Source organism: Peromyscus eremicus, chromosome 3, assembly GCF_949786415.1.
Source record: "Peromyscus eremicus chromosome 3, PerEre_H2_v1, whole genome shotgun sequence".
Classification (NCBI taxonomy): domain Eukaryota; kingdom Metazoa; phylum Chordata; class Mammalia; order Rodentia; family Cricetidae; genus Peromyscus; species Peromyscus eremicus.
Window position 1 is genome coordinate 30136210 of NC_081418.1, and position 22358 is coordinate 30158567.

Sequence of the window (22358 nt, forward strand, 5' to 3'; positions counted from 1 at the left end):
TAAGACCTTTATTAATGCTAAGCACAGTGCCTGTGATCTCATTAAGTCCACACAACAGCCCTATGAGGGAGGGACCATTAATATCCCCAATCACAAACGAAGAAATGAAAGTTTTCAGAGTGAGTTTCCCAAGATTAACCGAAGCTGAACAAAGATAATAATCTAGAAGGTAATAATTATAAAATCTGAATGTCTGCACTGGGTATATGACAAAATCAACAGAAAAGTTTACACAGACATCTAGAAGAAAAAACTATTTCTCTAACTACAAGATTCAATAAGGGTTTCCACTGTGGAGCTGTAGTCTCAGAATTGAAACATTCCCTCCCAGGAGGAGTCATATTAAGACTCAGGAAGTAATGAAATTTACAAGGTTCAAGAAGTAAACAAAACTCACAAATCTTGCTCCGGACATGTAAAAGTTATATAAGCAGTTCTATACAGTGGAGAAAGGAGACTCTTAGGGCGTCAGCTGTCTACAAATCACACAGAAAACCCTAAGAGTGCTACTTCTGTGGGTCATTACCCATGCTGCCGTGCTGGGGTTTTTCCCCCTAAAGCAGCTGCTATTCTCCTATAAGTGACTCTTCACCACACTCCTGTAAAAACCCCAGTCAACCCACTAGTTCACTAAGACAGACTCGGACACAGGATTTTTATCTCAGCAGAAACTGCTGCACAACAATGGACCCCCAAGATTGTGAGTCTATGAAATCAGGTAACCTCTGTTCACAATAAGTTTGACATTTATTTGTCTGTTTGTTTGGTGGGAGGTACATGGCACAGCATGTGTGTGGGGTGGAAGATAATGTGGACGACTTGGTCCACTCATTTCACCATGTGGGTTCTGGGGATCAAATTCGGGTCATCCGGCTTGTTGGCAAACACCTTTACCTACTGAACCATCTCATCAACCTTCATGATGAACTTAAAATATAGCTACAGATTTTGAGCATATCTACAGGAAATTAGATTAAAAAACATATAAGTCACTTAAAAATGCAATGCTGGAGAGATGGTTCAGTGGTTAAGTGTGGTGGTATTGTGTTCCCCAAAATATTGTGTGCCCTAATAAACTTATCTGGGGTCAGAGACAGAACAGCCACTAGATACAAAGGCTAGAAAATGGTGGCACTCACACCTTTAATCCTAGCACTCCAGAGGTAGAAATCCCTCTGAATCTCTGTGAGTTCATGGCCACACTGGAAATAGCCAGGCATGGTAACACACGCCTTTAATTCCAGAAAGCGAGCCTTTAATCCCAGGGAGTGGTGGTAGAAAGCAGAAAGATATATAAGGCGTGAGGACCAGAAACTAGAAGAATTTGGCTGGTTAAGCTTTTAGGTTTTGAGAAGCACAGTTCAGCTGAGAGCCATTTGGATATGAGGACACAGAGGCTTCCAGTCTGAGGAAACAAGATCAGCTGAGAAGTTGGCCAGGTGAGGTTAGCTGTGGCTTGTTCTGTCTCTCTGATCTTTCAGAGTTCACCCCAATAACTGGCCTCAGGTTTGATTTTATTAATAAGACTCTCTAAGATTCCTGTTACAGTTAAGAGCACTGGCTGTTCTTCCAGAGGCCTGAGGTTCAATTCTCAGCACCCATATGGCAGTTCACAACAGTCTGTAACCTCAGTTCCAGGGGATCTGGCATTTTCACATAGACATACATGCAGGAAAACACCAATGCACATATAAAAAAAAAATTTTTTTAAGACAACTTTAAAAAGTCAGGTCTAGGAAAGTTTTGAAAAGCCATGATTAAACCACTAACAAGTGAAAGAGAAGTGAGTTTGGAAACTAGCTAGGCAAGTTCTGGGGAGGATCTGGGAAGAGTTGTGAGGGAGGGAATGAATGAGTTCAAAATATATTGTCTGATATTCTCAAGGAATAAATAAAAATTATTTTAAAAAGAAAAAGGGGAGTAGAACTTCTCACGTGGGTAAAACTGTGTAAGGGATGTTTTGCTTATTTCCTCATTATGAGGCAGCAGAGGCAAGGATAGTAGCACATTTATCCTGCAGCCATATAACCATCAGTTCCTATTTATACCTACTGAAATATCCCCCAAACACACAGCTTATTTGACTTCTGTAGTTCCCTTTAGCTGTATCAAGAGGCAGTATTAGGAGATTACCATAGGGACTATCCGACATTTTACATAATTAATTGCTCTTTGAATAACCGTGGGAACCATATGTAAAATATCACCAAAGCCACAGCTTGAAAGATACTCTGACTCAAATTATTGCAAAAGGTTACAAGAATTGGGTGAGGCTCCTAAAGAGGAGGGCTGCTAGTAAGTTAACTATGCAAAATTTACTGTGTACCCATTGCGTGAGACACGGCATGCCAAGTAAACCAGAACAACATTGGAGGGGGACCCTGAGTCCCAAAGATACTATTGATGAGGCAGGTGCTGTGGACTGGATTTCCAGCATGCCAGAGCAAACACCTCCATTAAATGTTATTCTGTGGAAAGTGTCGAGATGTTAGGGAGAAAGATGTTACAGGGGAAATAATATGGGATATTGAAGAAAATGTCTAGGTTTCAGTCATGTAGGAGCTATGCACCATTGGATAAATTATTGAACCTTGGTTTGGAGGGACAGTGATACTTAAGCACATACAATTGCAGGGAGTGATAAGTGAAGCAAGGACTTAGAAACTATAAAAGAGGAAATTGATATTGATTTGTAGCTCGTGCGGTCCTTGGCCAGACACTGCACCTCACTTTCATGCTGTCTCCACAGGTTTATCTTCAACAGGACACTTGCTGTTTCCTGAACATGTCAGCTTACTTCCTCTTCCTCATCTCTGCACATGGACACTTCAGTAAGTCACTTAATGATAGTGTTCTGGGACGCAAACAGCTATTTGAACTCTTTAGAGTGCTCTCCCCTGTCATTTACACACTGCTGTCAGACTGATGCCGCTGAATACATTTCTGTTCATGTCATGACACTGTTCAAATGCTTCCAATGGCTTCTTACTTTCTAATTATTAAAGTCTTAACTCCCAGCTAAACTCCAAGTCCTTGCTAAACCAAGTGTAGTTTTCTGGCAAGTGGCACTCCTCCTACCTGGGAGCATGTAAGAAATACAGATTCTCTGGCCCCACCCAGGCCATCTGAACTGACAACTAAATTTTAGAAAGACTTTGGTCTTCTTCCTGTGCCAGCTTTGACTGCATCTTTACTTTTTTGTAAACTTGAAGCTTTAGTTGTAGAGTTGCCAGATTTGGCAAATAGAAAGAAGAGACATCCAGTAAAAATGGAAAAGAATGAATAATGTTTTTAGTATGTCTCAAATCCTTCATGGGACATTTACCTTAAAAATTGATTGTACACAATTGAAAAATTGACTGGGTGGCCTGTACGCCAGGCAGTTCATGAGGATAGAGATCCAAAATAACAACATTTTATTTTCTTCCAAAAGTACAATGCCTGCCCTAACTCAATGCTTATTAATAGAGGTAAGCTTAAGAGTAGCTTCTCTGTGGGTTTTTGTTTATTTTCTTACATTGTTTATTCCTAAGAACTAGCACAGAGGTCTTCCTACCATAAAAGACCAATAAATATTTGTTGGACGAATACATGAAAATATCAAGAGTAATTTTCCAATTATGGACTGGATTGTGTATGCCTATTTTTAATTAACAGGGTTTTTTTTTTCCCCTAATATTTAAACATGTTTAATTGGTACAGCTTTTTCACAATTTCGCTGGCAGCGTTCAGGATTTGTTGGGAACAAAGTCATGGGCTCAGAATGTACTCGTCGCCAACGGGGTCCATATGGTCATCCCTGGGTACGAGAACGGCACCAGAGCAGGAGAGGAGAAGCAGCAGCTACCATAGCAATCCGGCTTCGGAGGCGGCGCGCACGCGCACAGCGGGTCTCAGGCCTGCGCTCGGGACAGGGAGGCGGGGCTCCGGGGCGCGTGCGCGGCGGCGGCGGCGGCGGCCGCGGCCTAGGCTGGGGGGCGGGGGGGGAGGGGAGGAGGGAGGCGGAGCTTCCCGGGCGTGTGCGCAGTGGCCTGAATCCGGGAGGCGGGGCTGCGGGGCGCGTGCGCGGCGGCCTGGGCGGCGGGCCCCTCCCTTGGCGGGGGCGCGCGGCGCGGAAGACCGCACGGCAAGGGGGAAGTCAGGTGGCCGCCGCCGCCGCCGCCGCCGCCAGCGCCACAGTTTGTCGCCAGAAGGAAGATGGCGGATCTGGAGGAGCAGCTGTCCGATGAGGAGAAGGTGGGCGCCGCGGCGGTGAGGAGCAGGGCGGCCGGAGGCGAGTGGCGCGGCCTGCGGGCCGGAGCCGGTTCCCCGGGCGTGCTCTGGTGGTGGGCCGCACGCCTCGGCTCCCCGAGCGAGCGGGGTGCCGCGCGGGGTGAGCCAGGCCCGGCCGCGCCGCTCCGCTCCGCTCCTTGTAGGGTGTGTGCTCCGAAAATAGGAAGCGGAGCCGGGCGGCCGCGGGCGGGGGCGGGGCGGATGCGGCGGGCCCCGGGCTTGGGGGGTCCGGGCTCGGGGACGGTCGAGGGCCGTGCGGCGCCGCCTGGCCTGGGGCTGTCACCGTGGGGCGGGCGGCCGGGCGGGCGGGAGGGAGGGGGAAGCGGCTTCGCCGACCCTCACTTTTTCCTGCAGTTTCTCCTCCCCAACGCGAAGTGCTTCCTGGTTCCTCAGGGTGTTTCCTTCCCTCTGGAGGTCGCAGTCTCCACATCCCGCCCCTTGGCGCCCCCCGCCCCCCGCGCCGTCTTTTTCTTTTATTAATTTTTCTCATTATTACCTTTTTTTTTTTTTTTTTAAATTGCTGCTCTCATGTACCCCGGAAGGCAGTGGTGTTGTTCACAAAGACACCTCCCCCCATAGTTGTTTTCTGCTCAACTTGGCTGCTGCTCCCCTTGGGGCAGATTTGGTGACATCCCATCTTCCTGATAGGACCAACTCTGTAGAGGGAGAGCGAGTGCAACTCCTTTTACTGTGTGTTAAATGCTGTGACAGCAGTGGGACCAGATGCACCACTCAGGTTCTCACATTTTGTGATCCGAAATCTGATCATTGAGCTAAGACTTCTGCCCGTTTTCTTTGGCGCCGGTGGAGACCTCATACCTAGGGGCGAGCAGTGTGAGGAGAACTATTAGTTTTGAACATTTCCTGGAAAAGACCGTGACGTTTTTCGAACTTGACTGACATATGAATGTGGTGCACTTTGGAAATGTCCGCTCTGAGTGCCTGGTTTTTAAATTCCAGACCAGTGCGCCCATGTGGAAAACATACTCAGTTCTAGCTGGGTGTTAAAGAAACTCTTAAGAATATTTTCAGTTGGGACCCTCTATTTTTATACTGTGTTGTTGCACCAGAATTAGGGTTCTGTCTCCTTATCCTTAGGATTGTTCAGAAGTCAGCTTCATCTTTGTTTTTGGAAATGTCTTTCTTTTGTGCTCTCTGGTGAAAGTGATGATAAATTAACAAAATCAACATCATTTGCCTTAATCCACAGAACTAGACCTTAAGTCCCTAAAAGTTGCTGTGCGTATTTACGTGTGTATCATTGAATAGTTTTAAGTTGGCGATTGAAAGTATAACAATGCACTGCATGCAAAATTAAATGTTACAGTTTTTTAAAGGGATTTTTCATGTTTTGTTTACTTTTGTATGATTATTAATAGTAGCTCAGTTGGCTAGAAAAATAGCTGAGGAGAGAATACTTAGTGTGGGAGTTAATGTAGACCTGCCATGTTGGAAAGGCCTGAAATTTTCAAAAAGAAATGATGATTCCTTATTCTTGACACACAGGGCACTAAGTTTCACAGAATACTGTGTAAGTTCATCTACTAGTATATACATCATAGCACCTCCACTTCTTTAGGACCTGCAACCTAGAACAGAAACTCCTAAGGTAGGAAAAGTATTTAAAACTTACTCCTAAAAATCACAAGCAAGGAAACAACAAAGAAGCATGATTTAAGTATTGGTCTTAAAATATCTATCACCTTTAAATCCTCTCTATCTGATCCCCATGAAACATCCTCCTCCTAAAGTAGTAAAAGTCTACTGGGTAATTCAAGTTTTCAAGAATGTTAAATTTCCAAATTACTGGTTATTTAAATTTAATTTAAAAGTTTGCCCATTGTTTTCTTAAATTAGAAAATACTGTTATAAATTAACAGTGTGTGAATTACTACAGAATATTCTTGCTCAAGTCACAAAAATGATGCTAAATTTAAAATTAGAATTCTCGGGGGCTGGAGAGACGGCGCAGAGGTTGCAGGTCCTAAAGAAGTGGAGGTGCTATGATGTGTATACTACTGTACTGTACATGTGCCTACCGCATAAGACAAATACAGTGCGTTTTCTTTTTTAACTTAAATTTGAGGAAGGTAGTTTCATTATTACCATTTACCTGTAAGTAAGTTAAGGTTTTAAAAGCCTTATGTAGCTTATGTAGGAGGGAAGTGGCAGAGGTGAAATTTAAACCTGAGTTTGTCAGAATCCAAGGTTTACTTGCATTTTTAATGGCATTATGTTCCCTAGAAGTTGGTTGTAGGACTGTCCTGGGTTTATATCTTGGTTTTTAATTTGGTGACAGGTTTGTTGTTGTTGTTGTTGTTTTTAAAGGAAGCAATGGTTCTTTGTAGTGTCAGGTTCTAAATTTGTGTTAATACTTAGTGAAAAGGCTGACTGGTAAACTTGGGTTTTCATCTTGTAATGGAAGCTTATTTTTATTTAACATGTGAACATTTTATGCTACTGCTGTGTAGTTTTTTATTGGCCCCATGAGAGGAGGCATTTTAGAAATTAGTCAAAGCTGGGTGTGGTAGAACAGATTTGTAATCTAAGTACTGAGGAGGCCCAGGCTGGAGGATCTGTAGTTCTGAGTCCAGCCTACGAAAAGCAACAACAAAAAGAGATTAACTCCTTGTGGTGCATGCCTGTAATCCCAGCACCCTGGAGGCTAGTCAGGAGGAACAGGAGTACCCCAGGTTTCAGTGTAGCCTGGTCATTTGAGTTCCAGGGCAGTCAGGGTTGAACAGCGAGACCCTGTCTCAACAAACAAACAAAAGGGAAAAGTATCTAGGACATTATGTTTCCTTTTAAAATCATGTACCTTTGCTTTTTTCATTATACTGTGATTTTAATGACCTTATTTCTTTTGGCCACAGTATCAATAGGAAGCAAAGTTAGCTGAAGAAACAGTGAAGTCCCTTAAAGTCTGTTGTAGTGTGACCCTGTAAATTTTACATGGTTATAGAAAACACCAAACCAAAAAGAATTCTTATGTTTTTCTTTCTTGGGTCATTTTTGTATTGTATAGTAAAGCACTTTCATGAATATGAAATTGGGATATAGAGCTCAAATAAAGAGGTCTATCCCCCAACTCTGCTGAAGGAAGAAGTAATTGTTGAGTGTTTTCCTTCTGGACCTCCATCTTCCCCCAGTGATTCCAGTAGTCCACTCTGTGGCTTCAACTTTTGGTACTGAGCTTTGGGTAGCCTGGAAGTGTGCATGAGAATGAGGACAACCTTGGACTTCTGCTCCTCCTACTTCCGCCTCAGTGCTGGGCCTGCAAGCATGCGCTGTACCCTGCTGGGTTTACTGCTGGGGGTGAAGGCAGGACTTGTGTATGCTGGTCAAGCATTCTACCAACTAAGCTACGTCTCCAGCCCTCTCCAGTTCTTTACTTCTCTTTTCCCATTGCTATAGTCACTTGGGTTCTATATTGCAGAGGTTTGTTTTGCTAATTTTTTTCTGCTTGCCCTGTACCTTTGACCAAAATTTTGTCACCTCTGTGATCATGATCAAAAATGCCTTACACAATTTATTTCTTGTTTGTAAAAAATAATTTTGTTAGTATTTAGTTTACAATTTCTGGGTTGACAAGATTATCAATTTGCAACAAAATTTCACTTTTCAAATTGTACAGTTAGGTCAGTAACAACAGTTAGGAAAGAAGTTAAAGTTAAAAGAGCTAGAAATTGTGCCTTAGCTGCTCTTTCCCTTTTTTGTAGTTCCTAGATTAATCTTCTATATTCTCTAAAAATACCAGTGCCTAATGCTTGGTGTGGTGATACATCTCTCTAACCCCAGCACTCGGAATTTGAAGCCGTCCTGGACTACCTAGAGGTCTTGTATTCCTTTCTCACTTATTACTCATTGTTTATTAATATTATATTATTATTATTATTATTACTTATGTATTCATTACTCAGAGTAATGGTGACACTCCTCATGTGTACTGTCTAATCATGCTCTGGTCCTTTTCTAACACCTTGAGTAAGTTTGTCTTTTGGCTTTAGTTCACTCTGAACTTTGAGGACATAGTTGTAAATATGAATATAACAGGAATCCGAGGATCGTGCAGTGGTCTGGGTCCAGCCTGTGACTTTTTATTACTCTCTTGGATGATTGGTGCTGCTACTCCCAGGTCTTTACCATGTTTTGAAAGACAAAAATTGTGTAAAGGGCTGGAGAAATGGCTCAGTGGTTAAGAGCACTGGCTGCTGTACCAGAGGACCCATGTTCAATTCTCAGCACCCACAAGGCAGCTCACAACTATCTGTAGTTCCAGGATAACCGACACCCTCACACAGATACACGTGGCAGGCAAAACACTAATCTCCCTTGAACTCAGTTGCACATCATTGGTATTAAGTACAATTTTGTTCAGTATTTCATTTTCCTTTCTTTCCTTTCCTATTGGAATCCCTAAGTACAGAAATAATGTCATCTTAGCATCTGTCAGTACACTGCATGTGATTAGTAGAATGGTTCAGTGGATGAGTGGATGAATAATCCATACATTCACAGAATTGAGAGAAAACCTGTATTGTGAAGCATAAAAGCATGTAATGCCAGGCTTTTCTACAGAAATCTGGCTGTCTAAATTTTCATTCCTAAATTTTGCCACTGGCTTTTAAGGATTAAAGTCTAGTGAAATTCCTGGTGTTTTTTGAGGTACAGGTGTCTGAGGTTCAAATGATAAATATAATTTATATATAAGCAACTAAAAACATTTTCCCATCCTACAGTTGTAGCTGGCTTCACAAATCTTGTGTTTATACAAATAACATGAGCTGCTGTATCTTATCATAATGTAAAATTAATAATGTCTTAACAAAAACTAGTTTTAACCAGTAAGCTATTTTGGAAATCATTCATCATTTCACTCTGGATGAATTCTGAAAAACTAATTTCTATTCCAAGCAGGAATTTCATATCAGCTATAATATAAATGGAATTTTTTACACTTCACACAATAAGAAAAATTTATAGTATATTTCAGGGCATTTGGGAGCCATTTTTTTCCCCATAAAGAATAGAATCTTGCATTTCAGTGTAAAATCACAGGTCCAGAAATAGCAGAATGAAAAATTTTTTTAAGATTAAAAGCATGATAACAGAATTTGGTTCATACTTACAATTCATACTTTGATTTAAAGTTGGCTCAGTGGCCTAAAGCCATACTTATCACAAGAGATTCATGCTTGTCAAAGAAAATGGGGTCTTACTTTCTTGGGACCACTCATAACAGGTTCTGTGAGGTTCTCATAGATGTAAAACAAAAAATTTCACAAATTTAATGTTTATGTTTTATTTATTGATTTATTTAGGTTTTTTTTTTTTAGATTTAATTTGTGTATATGAATGTTTTGCCTTAATGTATGTATGTACACCAGGTGTGTGCCTGATGCTCAGGAGGTTAGAAGAGGGCTTCAGATCCCAGGTACTGGAGTTATGTGTTGTGAGTCACCATGTAAGTGCTGGGAATTGAACCCAAGTCCTGTGCAAGAGCAGCAGGTGCTCTTAACCATGGCCTTAAACTTATGTATCTCAAGCCTGGGTCCTCAGTTTCACAAAGTGTATTTTGAAAGTTAGATATATGATTTTTGCTTTTATTTAACCATTAATTTAATGGCTAAAGACTTTTTGTTGAATTTTTTTTTGAAAATAGATTTTTTTTCCTCACATAATATATTCTGATTTCCAGTTTCCCCTTCCTCTATTCCTCCCCAGTTCCTTCCTACCTCCTCTCCCATCTAGATTCCCTCCCTTTCTGTCTCTCTCATTAGTAAACAAACAGGTTTCCAAGGAATAATAATAAAATAAAACAACGAAAACTAACACAAAGGAAGAGGGTCCAAGAGAAGGCACAAGAAACAGATCCACTCCTTCGCGCCCTCAGGAATCCCATTAAAAATAGTGAAGTGGAAACCATCTTAGTATGTATGCAAAGGACCTGGTGCAGACCCGTGTAGGCTCTTCAGTCTCTGAGTTCATATGAATTTTGATCATGTTGATTGAGAGGGCCTTGTTTTCTTGGTGTTCTCCATTCTATCTGGCTGGTACACTCTTTTCTACCTCCTCTTCGTCAGGGTTCTTTGAGCTCTGAGGGGAGGGGTTTGATGGAGACATTTAGGGCTGTTTTAAGGTCTTTCTCTAGGTAATGTCTGACTGTGGGTCTCTATATTTGTTCCCATCTGCTGCAGGAGGAAGCTTCTCTGATAATGGCTTTTATTGCATATTTTAGTTCACAGTGTTTCTGTTGGAAATCCACGAAAATAATTTTTGAGAGCTCTCTCCACATTCATTTATTCAGGTTCATTGTCCCTTACCCAAAATGCTTAGGACCAGAGGAGTTTAGATTTCGGTTTCTTGGATTTTGGAGTATTTGTACATAGATAATGAGATATCTTCATGTACAGATCTAGTTCTAATTAGGAAAGGCATTTGTTTTGTTGTACCTTGTCCACATAGCTTGAAAATAATTTTCTACATACATGGGTGTGTTGATTTGGTGTGATGGTATGTGTGTGCGCACACGTGCACACCAGAAATAAGTCTTGGGTGTCATTCCTTCCTTAGAGCCATCAAGCGTGTTTTTAGGCAGTGTTTCTCACTGAAACTTGGGCTGTGCTTGCTGCCCAGGGATTCCCAGAGCCTCTGTCTCTGCCTTCCCAGCGCTGTATTTACCGATAAGCATCCTAAAGCCTAGCTTTTCATATGAGTCCTAGAGATGGAACCCATGTCCTTGTGCTTCTGCAGCACTCATTTTTACATACTGCTCTCTCTCCAGCCACTTATACAATACATATTTTAAAAATACTTACTATGTATATGTGTGTGCGCCTGCATGAGTTCATATGCACCATGTATATGCAGGTGCCCTTGGAGGTCAGAGGGTGTCAGACCCCCTGGAACTGGAGTTATAGGCAGTAAGCTACCTCATGTGAACTGGAGTTACAGGCAGTAAGCCACCTGATGTGGGTGCTGGGAACTGAACCCTAGGTCTGCTGCAAGAGCAATTACATACTCGTAACTGCTTAACCATCTCTCCAGCTCTGTTAGACAATATTTTTAACAACTTGGTGTATGCAATAAAATTTTATGGTGTGAAATTTTCATTGTGAGTGTTGTTTCAGTACTCAAAAAAATACTGTTTTAGAACATTTAAATTTTAGGCTTTTGGATTAGAAATGTTTAACCTACATTTGCTTTGAAGGATAAGAGGAAGAGAGAAACAGAAAAGGTGAAGTGTTGTTATTGAAATTGTGTTCTGTAACCAGCAGAGTGCTCATAGCAGATGTAAAGAGACTTAAGAAAGAGCAGTGCCCAGGGCTGTAGCAAGAAACAATTGAATTAGCTCGTGAGCAGCACTGGGGAGGTAGAGTCAGGTGGATCTTTGAGTTCCAGGACAGCCATGGCTACACAGAGAAACCCTGTCTCGAAAAACCAAAAAAAAGAAAGAAAAGAAATAATTGAATCTGCATATTCCAGGCACTTTACCGTATATAATCCAAGATATTATTAAGGAAAATTAAAAACCACGTTACTCCCCTTAACTATCCTCATTAAAATGAATTAGTCCATAATAAACATACATTGATAATCATTTGGTAATATGCCATTTAAATGGCTTGAACTTCAGAAAAGTTTTTTATTATTTTCTTTGTAGCTCTTGATAAAGCATAGACAACTTTTAGAGAGTTGTGGGAAACAACTCTAATTCTTATAAAGTAGCAAAATGCATGAAGGCCTAAAATTGAGTTTTTCTACCATTTGTGTCATGAACAGCCTAAACGAGTTCTCCCCACTCTGCCCTTACAGAAGTCTGAGCCAAGCCTCTACCTTCTTCACAGTGAACAAACACACTTGCTGTGTATCTGAGTTGATAGGTTCAGTTACCCACCAAACATCCAATTACTTGAACAAGGCAATTCACCCTCCAGAACCAGGCATCAGCTTACTCCCACAGCCCCTGCTTCCACCTTTGTGTGGCCCCCACCTGGTGTGCTGTTCTGTTTTTCCCTACCTAGCTGTTATATGTTTATGTGTTCACAAGCCTACATGCATTGCTTCCTATCTTTAGGAGGAAATGGAGTCCTCATCAAAACGGCTACAGTTAGCTGACAAAAATAAGTAAGTAATTAAAATAAATCTTGAGCAAGTGTAAAAGAAGAAAGTATTAAAAAGTAGAAAATGTATGTTTACAGGAACACATAGGTCTTATTTTAAAAGTCTGTGTCAAATTTGCCATCTTGGAAGAATGAACCTTGCATGTTATTTACCCTAAGAACTTGATTCTACTTGTTAAAGGGGAGCCATTCAATGATTTTAAAGTAGGGGAAAATGAATACGTATTGAATGAAAAATATTGGTCCACTGGCAAGATGACAAACTAATTTTTAAGAAGGATGAAACTAGAAGCAGAACAGCTTAACAGCTTAGAAACAGAAAGGTCAGATCTCACTGGAATGGAGTCAGAGAAAGGGGGATTGGATTTGAACAAGAGATATCTGTTGATTGACTCTGGGAGGGGGACAGAATGAAATATCTGTGCTAGTAATTTGTTCAAGAACAGAATAAGTGTTTTAGGTGCAAGGGTTCAAGGCGTCTTTGAGGCACTTGGATAGCTAATTTCTAGTAGGTAATTGTTTGGAAAATGGATCTTGGTCTTGAGATTCTACAGGAGAAAGATTTGAGAGCTGTCCTACAGAAATGATAAAGTTCAGCGGAAGCTAATAACACTGCCTACCAAGAGATTCCTTTTGTTCCAGAATCCTCATGGGAAGATGATATTCTGTTGGAAAGCAGTTCCATGAACAGCCTTTCATTTTGAATAAATAAAGAATAAAAAAAAAGCAGCCAGGCTGTGGTGGCACACACCTTTAATCCCAGCATTCGGGAGGCAGAGACAGGTGGATCTCTGAGTTCAAGACCAGCCTGGTCTACAGAGCAAGTTCCAGGACAGCCAAGGCTACACAGAGAAACCCTGTCCTGGAAAACAACAACAAAAACAATAGTAAAAGCATTATGAAAAATACATTATTTTATCTAATGGTCAGGTTTTTATAAAAGTTGAAAAATACCTCATCTTATATTTCACTTTTTAAAAATTGAGGTTTATGCTCTAGGAACTCAATAACAAATTCTTGAGCCTTTGAGTTATTGTCAGCACCAAAAATAAATTTAATAAATTACTTAAATTTAGGTTTATGGGAGTTTAAAAAAGCATCTCTAGAATTTGTGTTGATTTTGATAAAAAGCCAACTGCACATGGGTACCATTGAATTGAATCAGATTCTCATTTTTACCCTTGTGTTCTGTCACTTGGTGTTTGAACAAAGTCTGACTGGCAGGACGGGAAGGAGTGTTGGTGGATAGAAGTGAATGCAGTGCAAACGACAGAAGTACATAGACATAAACCATCCTCGTAACACTGGAAGGTGCACAGAAAGTAACATGTAGTGTGGAAATGTCTGCATTAGAGAGTAGTTTTAAGAATACTGATCCTAGGACTAGGGACATGGCGACTCTCCTAACGCGTACTTATAGAGAATTTACAGAGTGAAAGGAAAGAACAGACTCCTGAAAGCTGTTCTTTGCCTCCACGTATGCTTTGTGATATGTGCATACACACATGTGCGCACACACACGGAGGTAAATAAATGTTAAAAAACACAAATACTCTACTAACACATGTTGTTTTATGACTTTTCTTGTAATACAAGGGTGTAAGCAAATGTCTATTCAATCCAGACGGGACACAGGTAACGAAGCAACAAAACAGTTGAACTCCAGTGTAGCTTGGTGTGTCTTTGTTTATGGTGGTGCTTATAGGAGGGAGCATGGGTGACTGACAGCTGCAGCACCAAGTAGTCCATCTCAGCAGGAGTGACAGAGTTTGCTAGAAATTCTGTCGTGTGGCAGAGGCTCTCATTTCCCTCCCTGCAGACAGGAAGCAGAGAAAAGGAAATGCTAGAGGCAAAATACAGCCCCCATGTACACTCTGTAGATATCTTCCAGCTAGGCCCCTACCTCCCAGTAAACCCTATTTCCATCAGGGGACTAGTCCACTGATTGATCTTGAGGAAGAGGATCCAGAGCACCACAGAGGGCAAACAGGTCCTAGAACATGAGCCTGTGGGGAGCATTTCACAGTCACGCCATAACGTCTGGCCATTCTGAATAAATGAGAGGTCATTAGTACTAGATTTTTTTCAACACAAAGTGACTACTAAGGACCCAGTATGGAACAGAGGTAACTTGTATCTTGTGTGTTACTATTCAACAAATATCAAAGGGTTTGCTGTTTACCAAGCACCAAAGTATCCAGACAAGGCAGTGCACAGGCAAAAATCTTCCTCTGGTTTTCTTTGTATTTATGTAAATCTGTGGTAGATTTTGAGGATTTTAGAAGAGGGCTTGGAAACTTAGCAATTTTGGGGGTAGTTGCTTCTATAAATAAATTTTGTTACATGCAATTTCATACATGTATACATTGCATTCTGGTTTTTCTTCCCCGAACTTGTTTTTATTTCCCTCTCGCCCCTGCCAACTCCTCTTCCTCCTTACAGATATCATTTCCTAAATCTGTGGCTGCTTTGTTGTGTCTCATGTCCTACAGAGTTTAACTAGAGACATCTGTATGACCTTGGGTTTGGAACTTTCTGTTAGAGCCTGGTACACTCACCAGTGGGTACACAGTTGGGTAGTATGTATCTCCTCTTCCAGAATCCATTTGCAGCTGTTCAGCAGAAAGAGGTAGGGACCATGATCTCTTTCCCCATCTGAAGCGGGTTGTTGGGCAGGTTTCGCCAGTAGGCACAGCTGCTGTGAGTTGATGATTGTCAAGGCTGGATTGTACTTTGAAGACAGCATTCCAAGCCCGTCTCCCTCTTTTCCAGCTCTTACGTTATGTCCTGTCTCCTCCCCCCCCCCCCCCCAACAACCATCCTTTATTCTCAGCATCTGTGCAGGCATGGGGCTGTACGTTTGTTCCATTTACTGCAAAGTAAGCCTTCTTTGATTAAGGATTGAGAGCAGTTTGTCTCTGGGTATAAACATAAATATTTTGAAGGCAGTTTGGGGTCATGTCATTTTAGCTGTACAGTAGTGTAAGTTTCCACTAGGGCATCAGACCTCTTTAGCCATGCGTTTTGGTCTGCATTTATACTACTAGACATTAATACTCTAATGTGGAATGGACCTCAGATAGAATCAGAGCTCTTGCTGACTCCCGAAACAGAAACAGTCACTATTGGGCAGCAGGGGCCTTTACCTGCTGAGCTATGTCACTGGTACAGTAAACTTTTTTGTTTTTTATTTTATGGGTATGGATATTTAGCTTGAATGACTGAACTACCACAGTATCTTAGGAAGATGATATGTTCTTTCATTGTTAACAGACACATTTTTGTTACTTTAGCATATGAGAAATCCAAAGGTAAAGTTCTTGTGAAATTTCAAAGTCCAGATTTAAATATTTCAGGCATAGTTGGTATAATCCAGGTAGAATTTGAGACTCTCAGCCTTCTCCCTTGGCCTTCCGGTCCTTAGTGTTAACTGCTTTAGGCCTATCATTCTGTTTGGATAAAAGAGAAGGAAGGCTCTTTTGGTTGCATAGTACAATAAAAGAGGAAAATAAGTCCATAAAACAAAAAAATATATAAATCACCTTTGCTTTCACAGTATAAAGTAAAAATAAAACTGCCAAATTCTGAGAGGTATATACTTTTTTTTAGAAACAACCAAACATAGCAAAGCTTAACTACTAATTTGTATCAGTAAAATGTATACTACTTGGTATTAGTATTTTATTTTGACAGCTCTGTATGTAGCATGTGTCATTAAGAATGTTAAAAACTACTTCAAGTCTTAAGCTTATAAAATAAATATTTGATTATTTTTAACATGCAGTTTTCACTTGTTAGCTGTGGTCATGTCTAAGACTTTCATTTTAATGCTTTCTGACAGCTCTTCACCTGGGGAGGGAGGAGGTTAAACAGTTGACATAATCATAATAGATGCAGTTATAGGCTCAGCAAGCACAGCACAGTAATTAGATCCATTGCCCTTGCCTTTCTCCCCCTTCCTTCATTTTTAGCTTAACAGGTGTATTTGTTACTTTGCTGCTGCTGTGATGACCAGAGGAAACTTAAGGAAGAAAAGGTTTCTTCTGGCTTATGGGTTCAGAGGGCTAGAGTCCATCATGGCAGGGCAGCAGGAGCGGGAAGCTGGCTTATCACAAAGGGAGCAGGGTGAGGTTATATGTTCCAAAGCCTGTGACATACTTCATATAGACATGTCTCACCTCCTCATGGTGCCACCAGATAGGGATCAAGTATTCAAATATATGATCATATGGGGGACATGCTTGATTTTAAACCACCACAACATACAAATAATGGGTTTTACCATGAAGTAAAATCTCTCCCCAAAGTCTGGTTTGCTTTATTCCCAGTTGGAAAGAATGAGACTTTCAAGCTTCCATAACCACAAGAACCTATTCCCATAATACATTTGTATCTATCTGTGTCCTGTTGTGTTTCTTTAGAAGACCCCAGCAAACAGAGTAACTGGCATTCCTTAGGTGTTGCTAAGCTGAAACCTTGGGAATTCACCATTATAATTTTTGAGTGTTCAAGAAATGTTAGGTTCAGTTAATTGTTTTGAAACATAATCCACCTAACCAGGCAGTATTTATGGACTATTTACTGAACTCAGCATGATAATAGAGGTTGAAGATAAACGATGCCCCAAGTAGTGGTCTGCACTGAACAAGAGTTCCCAGAGAAAACAGTCCTTGAAACGGTTGTGAGTACAGGGCCAAGAGGAATGAACAAGGCACAGGGATAGAGCAGAGAAGGATGTAGGCATTGCTGCTTAGAAAGGGGGTGCTGTGAGGCTGGGCGGCAGTGCCGCACGCCTTTAATCTGAACATGTGGGAGGCAGAGCCAGGCGGATCTCTGTGAGTTCAAGGCCTGTCTGGTCTACAGAGCAAGTTCCAGGACAGGCACCAAAACTACACAGAGAAACCCTGTCTCAAAAAAAAAAAAAAAAAAAAAGAGAGAGAGAGAGAAAGAAAGGGGATGCTGTGGTAGAAGACACTTCAGCTGGGTCTCAGATAAGCAGTAAAGATAAGACTCAGCACCTTTTTTTTTTTTGTCCTATAACCCAGACTAAGCGCTCTCGCTCTCTTGTTCCCTCGTACTCTCTCTGTCTGGCTGTCTGTGTGTCTGTGTGTCTGTGGTGTTGGGTAGAGATATAAGGGAGGTTTATACAGTGATAGAATTCTGTTGTCTACTTGACTGTATGCACATTCATTAAGTCATTGAACTGTGCATTTGATTATGTGCATTGTATCTCAATATATAAAGAAAATTTGTACATATGTATATTTTTTAATAAGTAAAGGAGTGGTTGCAGGTGAAGGTGTGTTGTCTATGGTAACCTACCAATTGCTGAATTTGGCAGGATTTAGGTCAAGGACATAAAAGCATTTGTATGCCTTCTAGAGGCATCTGGAGATAATTCTTCTAGCATGAGGAGGAGGAGCTGAATTGTGTGCCCCTAAAAGGTATCAGGGAAAACAGTCACTTCCTACACCAAGGCTGCACCTTTTTGTCCAAATTTGTCTGCGTAGAACTGGAGGTTGAGAAGAGTGAGTGAGTGAGAGAGAGAGATAAAAGTGATCATTACCTCCTCACTCAGCTTCCTGGGGATACACCTTGTCTCTGTTATTTTAGTTAATTGGGTTCCACAGGGCTGAGGAGCTCTCCCACTAATCAAGTAATTTCTACCTTGTCTAGTACCATCCTTGAATCTGGAACTTACAAGAGGCTTTTCATAGCTGCTTCTCCCACTTAGAGCATGCTTCTCTTGCCTGGCCTGCATATAAACCTCACTTCACTGCCTTCCAAGGATCCCTTTGCTTGCATGGTCATGGGTGAGGGAGAGGCAGTTTACAGGAGCTTGGACAGTTGATTGGTGGCTGCATCACTGAAGACAATGCCTCTTCCTCCCTCAGCAACCATTAAGAGCCCACAGATACTCAGGGAGGGCTGGGGCCTTATTAGCTTCTCTCCATCTATGAAGGAATGTTTGTGGACCCAGGTTTATGTAGCTCTTGGAAGGCAACACAGCTACTTGAGATTTCAAGAGTAGAGTGACCAAGCATGCCTGGAGGACAGCGGTCTACAACACTCCACCTCTGGCTCTTATATCTTTCTGTCCCTTCTTTACTATTCTCTGAGCCTAGAGGGAGTGATGCAGATGTTCCGTTTAGAGCAGTGCATCTAATAGTAACTCTCAGCTCTTTGGACATTTATGAATCTCTGAAGTTACAGTCACCCACAGCAAAAACAAAACACACACAAAAAAAAAAAAACCAAAATTTTGCTGACCAAAACTGATAGCAGTACTGATGGATGCATATAAATATTTAGAAGGAAATTTCACAGACACATCCTGCTTATATAATGTGCCGTTTAGGAATATTCTTAAGTGAAGAAACAATTTTATTTTCAAAATGGGCATACAATAAAAGTATACTCTTTTCCTTGAAGACTTTTAACATGTAGAAAGTAATAAACCCACCACCACAATCTGGTACTACTCAAATGCCTTCATTTTCTTCCTTTTCCTTATTTTTCTCCGGTTATTCCCTTCCCCACCCCATCCCCAAACTGGCAATTGTTACCCAGTCTCCTTTGCCGTAGAGACAACCCTGCTTGAGATGGGACCCTTCAGTTTTTTACCTTTGATGGTGCAAAGGCAGTATGTGCTCAGTGAAAACCCTAGTTCAGATTGTGAATCGAGGTCTTTTCCTGGGCTAGGAATAGGTATGATGTGCTTCTGAGACTGGTCCCTACCTCCCAATAAACCACAGAGATAGTAAGCTGAACACTATAGTGTACTGTGCAAGGGGAGCTGTGCAGTTTGGATAAGATTAATTAAATAATTAAAAAATATTTTAATGTAAAACAGGCTTATCAGCCGGGTAGCGGTGGCGCACACCTTTAATCCCAGCACTCGGGAGGCAGAGCCAGGCGGATCTCCATGAGTTCGAGACCAGCCTGGTCTGCAGAGCAAGATCCAGGACAGGCACCAAAACTACACAGAGAAACCCTGTCTCGAAAAACCAAAAAGGGGGAGGGGGTGCTTATTGGAAGTGCAATCCCAGTGTCGGTTAAAGAGCATATGTACTAAGGTTGAATGTTGTATGCATAAAGTCTTAAAAGAGTATCACTAACCTTTTGAGCTTCTCTTTTCTATCCAGTGTAGTACTTTAGAATTAATTCAAGTTGTTTCATGTATCCTAGTTCCTTTTTATTGCTAAGTAATTACATTATACAGATGTACTACAGTTTATTTGTCCAGTGATGTTTGGGCTATAAATTATTTCCAGTTGTGAACAATTTTGAGTAAGTTTTGGTGTGAATGTAAGGGTGTGTGTGTGTAAAATAATTTGGAATGATATTGTTGTGTTTTAGGGTATTTGCCTAACACTATTAGAAGTGCCAAATGTTTTCCATATTGGTTGTACAGCTTTACATTCTTACAAGTATTGTAAGGAGCTCCAGTTGGCTTGAACCCACACTTGCAATCTTTTTGTCTTAGCCTTTCTGTTTTCCATGGGGTAGTATTTTCTGATTTCTTTATCCATATTCTGATGAAGAACACTGAGCATACTTTTTCATATATGTGTATGTCTTGTGCTTATCCTATTTGGTGAAGTATCCATTCACATATTTTGCTTAGATTTTTGTTTTGTTTTGTTTGTTGTTTTCATCTGTTAAATTGCAAGAGTACTTCGTATAGGTTTGCTGATAGAATTGTGTATCTAGATAAAGATTCTAAGTGTTTAGGACCAGAAGTTTTTCAGCATTCGGGGTATTGTGTATTTTGGAAATGTTTGCCTGCACTGTACCTAGTTTTGAGTAAATCACCTGTCATCAGTGTACCTACCTAACTTTTATCTTTATTCACATATGGATTTCTTCAAGTTTCTTTACTTGGTTTAAAAGAAGTAAAATTGTAAGAAAATGTTTATCTGTATAAAGCTTTAAATACTTAACTATATTAAGTTAAATATTTTGCCTTCATTTAGCTTGTATGGTGCAATTATATTAAATGACTAAAATAGTAACAACAAACTTGTGTTTGAGTGTAGAAATGTTATAGTCTCTAAAGAACTTTGGAATTTATGTAATAGTGATTTGTTTTTTCTGTTATTTTAGCAGAATGTATACTGTGATATTTATGCCTTCATTTCTGTCTTAGGTACGTATAGCAGCAAAATTCATCATTCATGCCCCTCCTGGAGAATTTAATGAGGTTTTTAATGGTAAGTCTTTAAAATATCTAAAAACTTACAATTATTATTATTATTATTATTTGTGTGTGTGTGTGTGTATGTATGTGTAGAGGTCAAAGGACAATTTTGCATGACTTGGTTTTCTCCTTCCACCATGGGTTCTGAGGATCCAGTTCAGGTTGTCAGGCTACCATGGCAAGTACTTTTACAGCTGAACCATTTTGAGCCCCCATGATATGTTTAATTTGTAACACTAAGGCTTGATGTATTAATTCTTTCTTTTAAGAACTTTATTGTATTATTTTTAAGGAAATGAAACTTACCAGAAGTTAATGAAAGTGGGAGTGTTTTTCTGTCCTTGCAAGAGTCTGGAAGGACAGAAAGCTTGTTGCTGCCCCTTGCTCACAAACTTGCCTGTTTAATTATGTTTTCTATAGACCACACTCATTTGAAATGTGTAATTGTGTTGTCAAACTAAGAAACATAGTGCTAAGGATTTTCTGGAAATCATATCAGACCATTTTTTGGCACAATTTATCTTTAGTTCTTTGGAGTACTGTATATCTGCCTACAGCAACTGTATGAACTGGCTCTTTTTTTTTTTTTTTTTTTTTTTTTAATTTCCTCTTCTATTACCTAGCCAAAATCTTTTTTTTTTTTTTTTTTTTTTTTTAAATACTGTGGTGTGCATTTGTGGATTGGTCATTAGAATATTTTGATCTTGTGTGTATGGAGGTGTTAATATCTAGATAAAACAAGTTGTACTCCTTGCAATATTCAAACAGAAAGATAATAATATATAAAACATAATATTGTTTTGCAGATGTTCGGTTATTGCTTAATAATGATAATCTTCTCAGGGAAGGAGCAGCACAGTAAGTATTTTATGTTTCCGTAACTAAAATGATTGGGAAAGAAAAGATACTATAAAGGTGATAGTGAAGCACTAATCCTTGACATAGAGTTTCTGAAATGCAGTAAAGTTTGTGTAACTAATTATGTAAGTATTCACATTTACATATATATGTTGGACTGAGAAGTTAGTTAGGGACAAATATGAAATAAAATTCTCTTTGTATATTTGCCACAATATTACATACTACATAACATCATTCATATTCTTTGTATAGTTTCTCAAAACTAAATGTTCCTTTGAGATCATTGGAACTCACGGGAGGGTATCTGTGAAATGCAGATATATACTTTAAATCATTGATTGGCCTTCAAGTTACTCTGATTCAGTATCTTCTGAAAGACTTTTGAACCGAAGAACATTGACATCATTGTTTCACTTACTTTGCTTTGAGTTGTTTAGAATGTCCCAACTTGTGGACCAGCTCAGTGGATAAAACATTTGCCACATAAGCATGAGGTTCAGAGTTCCAATCTTGAATGCAAATAAAGGCCAAACGCTGCAGCGTACACCTGTAATCCCAGTGCCCTGTGGTGAAAAATAGGAGGTGGGGACAGGAATCCCCAGAAACCTCTGGGCATGCTCTTCTCAGCTGTGATGAGGAGACCTACTTCAAAGAGGGGGAAGGCAAAGACCAGCACCTCAGGTTCTCTTCTGACCTCCAGCATCACACACACACACACACACACACACACACACACACACACACACACACATACACATATATACTGTGTACATCATATACAATGTGTACATTTTTCAAATCTCAACTTGAATTTTCTCTCAAAAAAAATAATTGTCACTTGCTATTAAAAAGCAATCCAAAGCCTGTATAGCCTAAGTTTAGGAGGTATCACAAAAACACTG

General features: G+C 40.4%; 1 protein-coding gene across 1 annotated transcript in view; it reads left to right on the plus strand.

Moving 5' to 3' along the window:
- The first annotated feature begins 4052 nt into the window (after positions 1-4052).
- The window catches only part of Capza2 (capping actin protein of muscle Z-line subunit alpha 2), a 42330-nt gene continuing 24024 nt past the window's right edge, over positions 4053-22358 (plus strand). The window contains exons 1-3 of the mRNA XM_059257398.1: positions 4053-4236; positions 20545-20608; positions 21402-21453. Of these exons, the coding sequence (XP_059113381.1) occupies positions 4198-4236; positions 20545-20608; positions 21402-21453 (155 nt within the window). The 5' untranslated portion in view covers positions 4053-4197. The remainder of the gene's footprint in view (positions 4237-20544; positions 20609-21401; positions 21454-22358) is intronic.